The sequence below is a fragment of the Selaginella moellendorffii genome, unplaced genomic scaffold (genome assembly GCF_000143415.4).
Source record: "Selaginella moellendorffii unplaced genomic scaffold, v1.0 SELMOscaffold_24, whole genome shotgun sequence".
In the NCBI taxonomy this organism is placed as follows: domain Eukaryota; kingdom Viridiplantae; phylum Streptophyta; class Lycopodiopsida; order Selaginellales; family Selaginellaceae; genus Selaginella; species Selaginella moellendorffii.
This window is the reverse complement of record NW_003314285.1, coordinates 1520666-1534820: the sequence shown is the minus strand read 5'-3', so window position 1 is coordinate 1534820 and position 14155 is coordinate 1520666. Positions and strand designations below refer to the sequence as shown.

General features: G+C 40.3%; 2 protein-coding genes across 3 annotated transcripts; both read left to right on the top strand.

Moving 5' to 3' along the window:
* The first annotated feature begins 15 nt into the window (after positions 1-15).
* On the top strand, positions 16-2462 carry LOC9658412 (tRNA-dihydrouridine(20) synthase [NAD(P)+]-like). Its single transcript, XM_024679182.1, has 12 exons — positions 16-132; positions 194-449; positions 503-608; positions 662-800; positions 865-973; positions 1055-1191; positions 1281-1417; positions 1469-1575; positions 1628-1755; positions 1809-1911; positions 1970-2168; positions 2224-2462. The coding sequence occupies exons 2-10, from the start codon at positions 387-389 to the stop codon at positions 1870-1872; spliced, it is 990 nt and encodes a 329-aa protein (XP_024534950.1). The 5' UTR covers positions 16-132; positions 194-386; the 3' UTR covers positions 1873-1911; positions 1970-2168; positions 2224-2462.
* An 892-nt stretch (positions 2463-3354) lies between these two features.
* LOC9657716 (mannose-1-phosphate guanylyltransferase 1) lies at positions 3355-4916 on the top strand. Of its 2 annotated transcripts, XM_002974423.2 has the most exons (5): positions 3355-3606; positions 3668-3730; positions 3787-4026; positions 4097-4811; positions 4860-4916. In XM_002974423.2, exons 1-4 carry the CDS (start codon positions 3496-3498, stop codon positions 4766-4768), a joined length of 1086 nt encoding a protein of 361 aa, XP_002974469.1. In that variant the 5' UTR covers positions 3355-3495; the 3' UTR covers positions 4769-4811; positions 4860-4916. The 2 variants fall into 2 exon arrangements, with proteins under 2 accessions (XP_002974469.1, XP_024535106.1); XM_024679338.1 differs by lacking the exon at positions 4860-4916 and having other exon boundaries at positions 4097-4858.
* Positions 4917-14155: the final 9239 nt, after the last annotated feature.

Below are 14155 nucleotides of genomic sequence, written 5' to 3'. Positions count from 1 at the left end.
TGGGCGGCGCAGTGTCAGTGGCGATGGAATTCGCGGGCAAGGCCATAATCGCGTTGTGGGCGCTGGTGATTTGCGTGATTTTCCCCTCGGCGGCGGCGGCCAGGGGCATTGCGACAGCCCAAGCTGCGAGTGGTGAGTGCTGCGATCTAGAAAGGAAGAATCTATGGATTGATCTTGGGTGTTCTTGTGGCAGGGGCTCTTTTGGATCAAATGGTGGCGTATTTGCTCTTGTTTGGCGCCTTGATGGTCACATACCTCACCCATCCTCTCCCATTTAACATCTTTTGAGGAGATTTCCTCCATTCTTTTGTGAATCCAATCGCAATATTTACTCGCCGAAGAACCCTAGAGTAACTTAGTTCTTAGGTCAAATATTTCGAGCCGCGATGGCGATGGCGCACGGCATCGACTACCGCGATAAGCTCATCCTTGCGCCGATGGTGCGCGTGGTAAGACGATCTAGTTTTAGCTGGAGCGGATGAGGATTGAGATGGCCAGGCAGGGAACGCTGCCGTTTCGGATGCTCGCCGCTGGCTATGGCGCCGATCTCACTTACGGCGAGGAGATAGTGGATCACAAGATGCTCAAATGCTCTCGCGTCGTGAACGGTACGTGAGACTTCGTCCATCGATTTCGTGTGTCACGTCCTTGCTCGTGCCAGACGTGCTTGGCTCTATCGATTTTGTGGAGAAGGGAACGAACGATGTCGTGTTTAGAACTTGCAAGGCGGAGAGAGATCATGTCGTGTTCCAGATGGGAACTTCGGATCCATATCGAGCTCTCACTGTCGCACAACTCTTGTAAGAATTCCTCTCCATAGTTTTTTCAGCTTCTTAACAAGCTTTCATCTCATCTTTTCTTTAGGTGCAAGGACATAGCAGCTGTGGATATAAACATGGGATGTCCAAAGCCTTTCTCAGTGACTGGAGGAATGGGATCAGCATTGCTCTCTCAACCGGAACTTGTCAGTGAGGTTCGCACGAAACACTCCTTGTTTGAATGATGACGTGACCTTCTTCCGGTGTGGTTGTCTTTTGTTAATCTCTCCGTTCAGATTCTAACAACACTGAGACGAAACTTGGACATCCCAGTAACCTGTAAGATTAGACTCTTAAAATCCACCCAGGAGACTGTCGAGTTGGCCAGGAGGATCGAGAAAACCGGAGTTTCGGCCATTGCGGTGCATGGAAGGTGATGCTACGGGATTGAGATGCATGTTTCTTTTAACCGCTAATTCGTTTTTCCTTCTCACTTGTTTTCTTACAAATTTTTTTTTCCAGGAGAATCCCCGATAGACCAAAAGATCGTGCCAAGTGGGATGGAATCGCGGATGTGGTGTCTGCGCTGTCAATTCCTGTCATAGCTAATGGGGATGTTTTCGAGCCTCCGGACATCCCAAGGATCAAAGCTGCCACTGGTACACTTTTTCTTCTGTTTTGTACGTTTACATCCTTTGGCTTTGCGACAGGTGCTTCATCTGTTATGGTGGCACGAGGAGCTTTGTGGAATGCCTCCATTTTCAGACCCGAGGGGAAGCTGGACTGGGAAGAAGTGAAGAGGGAATACTTGAGACAGGCAGGCTAAATGAATGTATGATGGCAACTCTGACAGTGGTTCTATCTGGCAGTGCATCTTGTGGGAGAATGATATCAAGTTCACAAAGTACACAGTAAACAACATGATCATTCGCAATTCCAGCCTGGAGTCTCCCGAAGGGAGAGCTGTGCACAAGTGTCAAAGTTTGCTTCACCTTGCGTAAGTTTAAACGTTACTAGAAAGCTTTTCCTGATTTTCTCATCTGGTTTTAGCGAGGTCTACGGTCTCGAGGATTTTCACCACAATATTTCCCAGGGGCGCTATAACACATTGTAATTGCCTTCCTCACAGTTTGTTCCGGCGACTTGTACACAGGTAATGTGTTTCGTTTTCAACGTGTGAAGTGTTTGCTAACCAGCCTGTTCATGAACAGAGCGGAATTTTTCAGCGAAGGCAAAGATCAAAAACTTTGTTCTTTTGGCCCGGTCCTACCCGGTCCATACGGAAGCACTTTAGAAAAGCTTTAAAATCCAGCCACTGAGCATTCGTCCCTCTTGTCAGCAATGCTGCACTACACTACGTGCTTTGAGCTGCAGCAATGCAGCAACAGAACAGTCCATTCGGCCCTCGAGGTACGGTTTTAGTCAATCTCTCTTAAATCATCTTTGCTTCTCCTTTGGCGAACAGGATCTTAACAAACAGTGTCGGTGTGGTTGAATGCTCTGGAGGGGCTCTGGCAGCGTACTCCACATCTAGAATCACTGTCCGCCAGAGTGACGCGATGTGAAGCACAGAGCAAAGGAAGGTTCTTACTAGTAAAACATTGTGGCTCCTTCTTTGCGGTTTCTCCATTTTCAGATTAGGCATCGCTGTATGCGAGCTGTGTTTTGTAGGCACGGGGCGTGTGAAGAGATTTTCGTTATGTACGGAAATAGCAGCAGTGAAAATCTAAGGAGTTGAGTTTGAAACTTCAGCTAACTTGACAAGACAAAACAGCAACTTACGAGATCAACATCATTCGGTAACCAACAGTTTTTTTCTTTCTTTCTTTCCTTTTTCAGTTTCTGTGTTGGCTTTCTCCAAACATTTATGAGCATGGGTTAACATGCCCCATGCACACAAACAGCTCTGGCTCTTTTCAGTAAAAATGGTGGTGGTGACACACAACACAACAGTGACTTGTTTGAACAAGAATAGTGGTAACATTCAGATATAATGTTGGTTTCAGCGTGAGGAGTTCCATGGAGGGTGGATTCAGGCCAGAAGTCGAAGGTGTGTAGGTGGTTGCTCCCCAAACAAACAAAGAGGCCCCACAGATCTGTACCACCTTTTAGTTGAAGATGAAAGTGTCAAATAATTTACAGTACCATCATAAACTAGAAACAAAATCAGAACACTCACTGAGAAATTTTCTGGGCCAGATTTTCAATCTTCTTCTGAGGAGACCATGATCTGAGCAACAAACTTTGCAACATGTCAACATGGTCCCATTGATTGAATTTCATGAGCATTTCCAACGCAGTTTCAAGACTAAGAGCCTTTTTCGATGTTGGGCGAGTTTTTTTAGTTCGGGTGCCGGGTTGCTGTCATTTTTGGTTGGCAAGAAGAAATTATATGCCCTCCACCAGAACATTTGATAGAAAATAAGCTACAAAATCTTTTACAATTTTTTTTTTTCCACGGAGATTCGATCCAATCTCTATTCTCATAACCGAAACTAAAGGAAAACTTTTACCTCAAATCTAAGAAAACCATTCAAACGGGGAGAGTTAAAATTCCCCTTTTTTTTCCTTTTATCATTACCTTTTTTCTTTCCCTGTTTCTGCCATGGCCATTTATAAAGCCATGGAGTGTATGCCACCGACTTGAGCAGCATCCAGTGATCAAAATCTCTGTTCTTCCTTTGCAATTCTAGCAAAGGATATCTTTGTCCTGGTTCTTGCTAGAAATCTCGCAAAGATGAAGGCACTGATTCTTGTGGGAGGATTTGGGACTCGCCTCCGTCCACTCACGCTCAGCCTCCCAAAGCCACTCGTGGACTTCGCAAACAAGCCAATGATCCTCCACCAGGTAAGCAACCAAATCTCTCCCAAAAGTTTGGCTCAAGAACTAAGGATTCGTGCATGCGTAGATTGAAGCTCTCAAGGAGGCTGGAGTGGACGAGGTTGTTCTTGCCATCAACTACCAGCCAGAGGTATAGCATTCGCTCTGGATTCACAGCCACAAACCTCACAAATCTCTTTCTTCCAGGTGATGATGAGATTTCTCAAGGATTTCGAGGCCAAGCTGGGCATCAAGATCACTTGCTCCCAGGAGCGAGAGCCCATGGGAACCGCCGGCCCCCTGGCGCTGGCCCGAGACAAATTGGTGGATGGATCTGGCGAGCCATTCTTCGTGCTCAACAGCGACGTGATCAGCGAGTATCCGCTCAAACAGATGATTGCCTTCCACAAGAGCCACGGAAAGGAAGCCACCATCATGGTCACAAAGGTATGATTCGATTGCTCCAGGAAACTTGGAAAAACCTATCCTATAACTTCCGTGATCTTCGTGTTCTTAGGTGGAAGAACCATCCAAGTATGGAGTGGTGGTCATGGACGATGCCACGGGAGCCGTACAGAGATTCGTGGAGAAGCCTCAAATCTTCGTGGGCAACAAGATCAACGCTGGAATCTATCTCCTCAGCCCGCAAACGGTCGACCGGATCGAGCTCCGGCCAACTTCCATGGAGAAGGAGATCTTCCCTGCCATTGCCGCGGAGAAGCAGCTCTTCGCGATGGTTCTCCCGGGATTCTGGATGGACATTGGCCAGCCCAAGGACTACATCACGGGGTTGCGCTTGTACCTCGAGTCCATCCGCCGCAAATCGCCCGAGAAGCTCTCTATCGGCGCTCACGTTGTTGGAAACGTGATGATCGACCCCTCGGCGCGGATTGGGTCGGGGTGCTTGATCGGGCCCGACGTAGCAGTAGGACCGGATTGCGTGATCGAGGAGGGCGTGAGATTGTCTCGGTGCACGGTGATGCGAGGCGCCCAGATCCGGAAGCACTCGTGCGTGTCCGGGAGTATCATCGGGTGGCACTCGAAGCTCGGGCAGTGGACGAGGATCGAGAACATGACCGTGTTGGGCGAGGATGTCCAGGTGAAAGACGAGCTCTACAGCAATGGAGGGGTGGTGTTGCCACACAAGGAGATCAAGACCAGCATTCTCAAGCCCGAGATTGTCATGTAGGATTTGACGAAGAACACACACCGGATGATTTTTTAGAAGATTGGTATGTATCGTGGAAAAATGATAACTTACGTAGCATGTATTTGTGTAGGGGGATTTCAAGGGCTCTATGCGACGAACTAACGAATAAACGATGGTTTAAATGGTCCAGAGCTGACAATGAGAGATTGGAATTAAGTATCGGGCGAGACATCCTGGTTGGCGCAAACCATCAAAAACATGCTGGTCTTTGACACCTCAACCATCTGCTGACACGGTATCTTCACTCAAGAAGCGAGAAAATGTTTATAAACCTAAAAAGGATTTGAGCAAAGAAGAAAAGTTTATAATGAATCCCTGGCTTGAATTTATAAAATCAATGGCCCGGCTTATGCCTTCCTCCATAAAAGAAGCATTGGATTAGCTAGGAGTGGAAATCCACTATTTTTACTATTTCTACTATTAAATTGGTGTGGTTGGCAATATATTTACAGAAAAATTACTCCATCCATCACATCCCAATAGAACTAAATTTCCGGAGTGTTTCTTTCTCAAACACTAAATTGCAATTATACTCCAGAACTAGCTGGTAAAGGCAATTTGAAGAAATTAAATGATCCCCTTCATTTATAACTGATCAAAGTGTCTTTATATCTCTGCTAGTCATGGATGAATAATATACATTACAATCATTTGGACTAGCTGGAACAGTTTCTCTAGCGTCATTGTACAAAAGATCATTTTGAGAATTTTTGTCATTTGCAGTTAATATTTTGTATGGTAAGCTGAATAATCAATCTGTATAAATGCTGAAGCCTTTACAAAACCATAGTTGTATAGTCAAGACTCTTGCATAGTCCTTCTAGCAAAAGCTTATTTGCAAAGGTGATGGACACTACAACATCCACTAGTTTCTCTTTTACACATACCTGAACAAATTTTGGACTGCCCTGGAGGGATTTAATCTCTGTGAAGTCTAGAATCGTGTTCTCCACATTTGCCGTCAGCTTATTGTAGAGCTGGTGGCTTCTATCTTGCAGGTGAACAATTGGTCATGGTCTCTTAAAGATCTTATATGCCTAGTGGGGTCACTCCGCACAAATTGGTGATTGTGCTTTTTAAAGACAGGAATGCCTTCTGTAAGTAGGCACGCCTCTTGACACAGGGCATGTATGTATGCCCATGCACAATTGTCATCCCACGAACTTCTAGAAGTAGTGACAGATTTGAATGCTCTAGATTGCAATGTCTCACTTTTTTGTTCTTCCTGCTCACTTACCTGAATATGGAACACATCTTATAGGACATTAATTCCATCGGCTCCAAACTTTTATTGCTATTTCAATAGAAATTGTTAATCAAATATTATTCTCAATAGTGGACTTATCTTTTTTGGACTGTTTAATTGTAACACTACGGCAATACTTTACTAAAAGTCTAGAAGTAATAAATAAAACATTAATTTGCTGATAAGCATCATTTTCTTTTGAGTGCATATACTTCTCTATTTTTCAGCAAGGAGAATAAATAGAGGAACTTGCTACACACGCTTGGTTTGCTTGTGTACTTTAAAGAATATATATTATTATAACATATAATTTTCTTACTTTTTTAAAAAAATATTACAAGAAAACCGGATAAAGATGTTAATAATATAATAAAAATAATACTGGATCATTTTGTTTGACAAAGACAATATTTAGTTTCTATGTCTCACATGTTCAATTGCAACTTAAAAAATAACCCATGTAATCAAACTTGACATTCAAGTAGAAGAATTTTATTATTATCCATATTAATGAGGTCATTAATACTTCCTTTTTTTAAAAAAGAAAATGAAATAGTTTTCATGGAGTATCAAAAAGTCATCATGGTCATATTTTATTACTTATGAGATCACATCTCTTAGCATCATATGAGGATTACAATTTCAATTCATTCAAATTGAATTGAACTCTAGGGTATTCTACCCTATTATTTTGCTTGAGTCAAGGACTAGCTATTTGAGATTCTTATTTGGAAAAGAGTTGTCAATTATCATAAATATTTAATAAAATTTCATAAAGATAATAGAAATAACACAAAGTAAATAGAATTCATCATATATATTTTACTAATATTGTTTAGCATGATCTTGTGGCAACTTATATTTAAACATGATCTTGATGAAAAATTAATATATTAATTAAAATCACTCATCCTCCAAAACATCATAGTTGTCATAGCTAATCATAAGTTTAATTGACAAAATATAATAAGAGGGAGTAGTTTATATGTTTTTATTTTAATCACAAAATTTTAATTAATTTTAACTAAAGCAAACTGTTGGCAGTGAATATGCCAAGAATATTCTTAAATATTCTGCATCTATTATTGTTTATTTAGATTAATCTTTTATTTATAATTTATAAACTCTCTTAAACACATGATTTAGAGGGAGTTTACTATCTCTAGCTAAAATTTCTTTTGACTGAGATTAATCATATTAATTTATATGAATACTTTAGATAAATTGCTATACGTTGCGTGTAGCAATACTTAGTTTGCTTAATAGTAGTTTTGTAACTATTTTGTGATCTCTTGTTGCACATGAGGAGGTTCATTGAAAAGAAAAAATAAAAATGGATAAATCACTTGCATGATGGTGTATTGACTTTTTTTTTATATAGGGCGGGGCCTAATGAATGTTATAAAGAGTCTGTAATGTAATATATGCATGAGCCACATTGCTCTTTGGTGCTACAATAAATCCCTTCATTAGGCATTTCGAGGGCCTGTAAAGGTAGCCAACCCATAACTCATTCCATTCCTTTTCTTTTTGATCCTTCAAGTTGGATCTCCTTAGGAATTAACAGTTAGTGATAAAAGAAAACTATGTTTCTACTATGCCTCTTGTTTTATTCCTCTCTAGGTGGACCTTGCGACTATGGAAACCAATTAAGTGTCAGCATGCCCCTCTTCGCATTTGCAGCACTTGCAATGAGGCTTGCTGTGCAGGCAACAAATAATCCCTTCACCTGTCATCGGGCCTAAAGCCTCTTGTTCCCAACAGCAATGGGTGCAAGGTCACCTTGCACACCACCATACCCATAACACAAATCGAAACAGAGATCCAAGGCACAAGGCTACTAGGGATTGGGAAGACAACTAGTTTAGTACTTATAGAAAACAACAGCCACAACAAGCACCTCAAATAGGGAGCCAAATCCAGGCACGACCATACTAGACACCCACAACATGTCAAAGGAATATAGCACATTATAGCCCAATTATAGAACCCATATAAGTAGACCAAAAAAACGAGGGTAAACATGAAATCAACCATTCATCTAGTGTTGAGAAGTATAGGAAAGCAGACCAACACTCACTATATCTAAGGTATGCCATGTGTTCATACCTTCTGCTTGAGCTGCACTCAGTTGAGGAATGTAGATGAGGCGATCTTCAACAAACATTGTGTCATTGTCAATGATAGAAACCCCATCCACTTCAAGGGCATTGTGAAGCCCATACCTCTCTAACTGCTTGTAAATCTTCTTTGCTAGCAGCCCTGCTAGAGGAATTCGCACCTTGATCACCTTTGTGCCATCGTTGGCTCACACAATCATTACCATCATCACCAGAAACACATCTGTATCCTAGAAAATGAACCCTAGAATGGTGCTTTTGATTATGATAATTATTATTATGATTCATTGCTACTCTATCTTTTGCATTCCCGCATTTATTGATACCATTGTCAAATCATTCTGTTGTATCACAACGTTGTTAGAAAGGTAAGGAAATAGTGAAATGTAAATCTACAGTTTATTTTGAAGTTACAAATTTATCCCTACTAATAATAGAATAAGTTATTGTTCATTTTATTTTGGATTTGATGCATTAATATATAATGTTATTTTTAATGACATTTATCATCTATAGAAGCTTTGAAACTTCGATGGAGTTTTTTAGGGTACTAGCTACTATGATACAGTTAAAATTCTTAATTTCTTTTTTGAAGCATAATACAATACTTCCAGACTTGAAGTTCAAGTTAATAATCACTTAGAACACTATAGCAGTGTGTTAGCAAAGTAGGCCTATCATTGAAAATTGAAAACTTTAGAGTTTTCTATAGGCAATTCAAATCCCTTTGCATTGTGTATGCATATTACACTCTTTAAAGTTAAGAAGATGAATGGTATCTAGGGTTGGAGGCTATTTCTCACAGCAGTTCAAAAATGTAGCCTTCTAGTGTCTCCACTGCTATATTGATCTTGTGGTGTTGCATTTGCTTCAGCCTTCCCAACAAACAATGACCAAGCTTCAAATGTTGTAGGGAAAGTCGACATCATTTCAATAGAAGCTTCATTATAGGATCCAAGTAAAAAAGGTTGGGAACGCTATCTCCTACCAAGCCAATCTACATGGCCTACACAAGTTGTCCCCATGTTTTTGATGGTAGTGCCTGCAACTTTTAGTACCAACTTTCCCACCTCAAAAGATATTCCCCCTGCGGATCCTTATATAGTGTTTTACACACCCTTTGCTGGCTAACACCCTCTGCACTTGCAGTTTATTTCTTGCAGCATCTACCACCCCATGCTTTCTATGGTTGGATTTTCCCTAAATTACTTATTAATCCAATTGATCCAATAAAGGTTATAATTATAAGCATGTTTGTAATTTATAAACACAAGATTAATCTTATTGTATATCAACCAATAGATGATAGAATATAAAAGAATATACTAGAAAGGGTTTAAGAAAGTTTATAAATTATAAACATGTTTATAAATTATAAATACAAAATTAGTCATTACTCATGGTGTTGCTCAATTGATGATCAAGTCATTGTGATTTTATATCATATCCATGTGATAATTAGCAATGTGTTTACAAAGTTGCTTGGGTAAATGATGATTAACCCCAAAATGATTGATAGTGAAGCTAATCTACTTGCAAGTAATAACATTGAAGTAACTTTGACTAAATTCTCAATAGTCCATTATACTAAGCTTAAGTTGGTTCCTTGTTCTTAAGGGTTTGCCCATAAGGTGTTGGAAAGGGTTATCTATGGTTAGTTGATCCGTTAGCATTTGGAGTAGATTGTTGGATGGAGACGGTGTGTAGTTGAGGCATTGACATCACTAGCACTTGTGTTAGTGGAAGTGGCATTGTTATTTTGAGTGATGAGGAATTTTCCTTAGACTTTGATTTTCCATGTCATTTTTTTTATTAATGTTTTGGCTTCACATTGGATCTTGAAAGTGGTTGAAGAAGAGTGTTAGTGTCTGAATATATGGTCTTTGTGATTAAGCTTTGGATGTTTATTTTGCATTTTGCGAATGTCAGTGTTGGATGTTGGTTATATGGGCAAAAATGTTTAATGCTTAAGTGTATTGTTAAATCATGAGAATTTGTGTTGAGGTGAAACTATGTGAAGTTGTTAATAAGAGAAAGTTGGATGAATCTTGAAAGTTTGCAATCTTGGACTGAGAGTCATTCTTTCTCTAGGATGGAAAATTTTCCACAAATTTTTTTAGGCTTTTCCAATAGCTAATCTGTCAATCACTTTGCTCGAAAACCATTTTGTTTTCACAAGCTAGTACAAACTAGTGAAGGGGTTAGAGTTGATTTTGGTTAACTTAAACCTTAGTAGGTAGTTTGTATGATGCGACCTGAAAGGGGATGCTGACTTTTTGGGGCTAAGGCAATTGAGTTGGATAGAGTCTGGAGTTGGTGTAAAAAAGTGGCCATTGCACTTTTCTAAGAAGGGTGACCCTTGTACTTTTCTTTTGTAGCATTATGCTTGATGGTAGATTGCACCTTACATTTTGTTAAAACTCTATGAGAGTAGTGAGCTCTCATTAATTTTGATTTAGTCTTGGTGGCCCTATGCCTTGGCTGAGGATGGTGATGTCCAATTTAATTGTTTGAAGTTGAGATGTTAGTACCCGTACTATAGTTTTGTCTATAAGGAGGTTGTGTACCAATATGAGTCCATCTTATGGTTTTTACTTTAGTTTCAATTGAGTATTGATCATGCATAGCTAGATGTTGGATAAATGCATTAGTGACCTTATTGCGGTTGAGTTGGATTCGAGTGGTCATTTAGTTTGTGCTTGTCTATGAACTTTTATCTCGTACCTACAGTATCACGTTCATATTGGACAAGTATATAACTTGATGACAAGAGTTAGTGTTTGGTTCTTGTGAAGGCAAGTTGAAGAGTGATTGTTAGTTGCTTTGCAACTAGTGATTACTTGTAAACTTAGTCCAAGACTGTTGACACTTGCTTCACTCGATGAAGATTTATCAGTGATGGGTTTACTTTACTAGATGGTGTTGCGGAGGATCGTGTCATTAGACTTACATGGGTTTTCCATATTAGCATATTGATTCTACCTCTGTTGATATCATTTGGTTACGTTTAGTTCATAGTGTTAGATTTTATTAAGTCTTGGATGTGGTGAATCACTCCTTGATGATGTGTTAACTAAAACTAAGTATTGTTGGAGGATTAGTCTCGGATACTGACTAACATATCTTTGACTTTGGTTACCTTGGTTGCTAAAGAGTTTTGGGTGGTGATTTACTATTGCTTTCTATAAGCTTTGTTATGGTGTTGATGGCATTGAAGTGATACCTTGTCATTGACATTATTGATGTTGAGATTCAAGTAAAATGAGATGTTTCTTTGATGATTGATATTGAGTTTCATTAGTCTTGATGCAAATAGTGTTGATGATTTGGCTTTAGCTTTGTGTTGTTAGCATTTGTGCATTTGCTAGTTAGCAACTGTATTGATGTTTAAATAAACTGAGTGGCAAGTTTGAGTTAGTTATGTTCTAGACGAGATTGTTTAGTAAGGGTTGAGCTTTAAGCTTTTCCTTGAAAAATGATTTTGTTGTGGACTATGCTAACTCTACAAGTGGAAGAGTTAGTGATCGATATTAGAATGTTTGAGTCTTTATTGGATTTGAGTTGGAATATACTGATCATTGATGATTCCTCTTGTGTTTCTTATAAAGTGAGTTACGTCTTGCTATAGATGGATTCATGGAGGATCGTTTGGTGATCACTTGTTGAGCATAACTTTGTTATGCTTAGCTTTTGGATTGATGCAGACATGCTTTTCATTAGCTTTGGCATTATGAAGTTTAGCTTATGGATGTGTTGAGGAGGATATTATGGATTGTACTATGATTTCTTCTTTAGCATTGAAGTTAATTCATGCAAGACTTGTGATCATTATAAACAAAGACTTAGTTATAGGCTTCTTCAAACTTTTGGTTCTTTGAGTTTTATGCTCGTTGCTCCATTTGTTAGAAGTTGTTGGGGAAGACATTTTGGCTCTTAGCTTCGATGTTGAAGTTAATATTTTGCATTTAGCAATCATTGATGATGATTGACTATCATCTAGTATAATTGATTATCCTTGTTAAAGGTTTTGCTTAGTTATTGTTGATCTAGAATGATTTTCCATTCTTCGAGATGGTGGGTTCTTTCTTCGATGATAATTATGCATCTCTCTATTGATGGAATGATTGATGATCTTTAATGATGGTTAGTTTTTTTTTCAATGGTTTGTGGCTTTTTGCAATACCACATGTTCTTTGTGGTTTGCTTTGGATTGGTCCCTTGGGTTTTTGTAGCGCACGTGGTTTTGACCCTTTATCCTATGGTAATTTACCATAGGATAACACCACGAAGCGGAACCTAAACCCTCTTTGTGCCACGTGACAGATGCCACGTGTCACATGCCACGTGTCCATGCCACGTGTCCACAGGAACCCGAGGTTCAGGGCCTTGGGCCACTGAACGAAGGAACGATGCCAAACTCCCAAGCGTGATGCCAAGGAGTGATGGAACCGGACCACGGAGCAACTCCCGAGCATATAGCCCAAGGAGCGAAGGGACAGGGGCCCGGAGCGACTTGGAACAGTCCTAGAGCAACCAGCATCCCAATGCCAGGACCAGCACGCAAAACGGAGCCAAACGGAGTCTGGCACTATTTCGGCATACCGGTGGCCTAACGCGAGGATATGGGTACTCCACCAACTAGCATGGAATGGAACTTGGGCTTAGACCCAAGCCGGACGCAGAACAAGGACAGGCACGCAAGCGGGAGCTAGACTATGCCTCAGGTTGGTCGGCCATGCCCGACCTACCCACTATCCCTACTATACATTTGGAACCCCCCATAGCCCCCCCCCCTTGAGGAACACACGCTTTGGGCTTTCACCCCAAGCCTCCCTTAGTATCAGGAGTTAGTCTCTGGGACAAGCTTGAAACTTACTAAATATGGAATGTCCCTAGATTGTGAATTTGGACACGGGACGAACACCATTGTGTTTAGGCCGATCTCTACATTCCGTAGATATGCCAAATGAGCAAATCTAGACACTTTCCATAAATAGCATTTGGGACCGAAATGAGACTAACACAAAGGGCATGATAGCGAGGGTGTTTGGCAGACACGGTAAGCTATCATCTAGCGATGTTGAGGGACCAAGCTCAATATCGCGGGGGTTCCCAACACTAGCAAGTGCAAGTCAACGAATGAGTTTCTCTAACCAGGTCAAGTATGCTTGACTAATAGCACTTAGGAATTCCGTCCTTATGCCCATCTGGTCAAGTGCACACGCGAGGACCAGTTTCTCAACTAGCTTAGGCGGAGACTAATAACGGGTCCAGCAATACCGACCTCCTGCCATCGTGGCAGTAAGGTAAGAGTGTCCGTAAGGACTGGCCGACAGGTAACTTTCGATACCCGAAGTCACATTCGCGACAGTTTTAGACATCAATAGAATATTGCTGACACTTGCTTTGGAAACTTAAGTTCTTTGGTATTATTGACCGAGATCTATTGAGACTGGCTAATGCAATAGTTAACATGAATGAGTGTTTGTTAGTCTTGCCATATTCATTCTGTTCTATTGATTATTGTTTGAGTTAATTCTAAGAGGTTGGGATGTTATTTCTTTCAGGTGATACATTTGCGAGCATCTTGCTTGCCAATCAATGATACTTTGTGTTCTTTGAGTTGTTTTTGGTAAGTTGTTTGACATACTGTCTACAACTTTCGATAGTTAAGTTTCATCATTGAGTTTTCTTGATGATACACTAACTATTAAATTTTGTTGGATAGTGAATCTTATCTTTTCCAATCATGCTGATCTTGGTGGTTCATATACTATACTACTAGTTTATCGGATGATAACTTACTTGGAATACTTTTGTGTTCTAATCTAAGATATATTCACTAATAATTAAGTTTTTAAGATATCATTGTCTATGACTTTGATATTGTCCATCTATTGATCTTTGAGTTTGGGCCAGTATAGGCAGACTGGCTTTGGCACTTCATATGCATGGTGAAATCTCTAGTCATGAGGTAGCTACTGTCGACTGGTCACATCA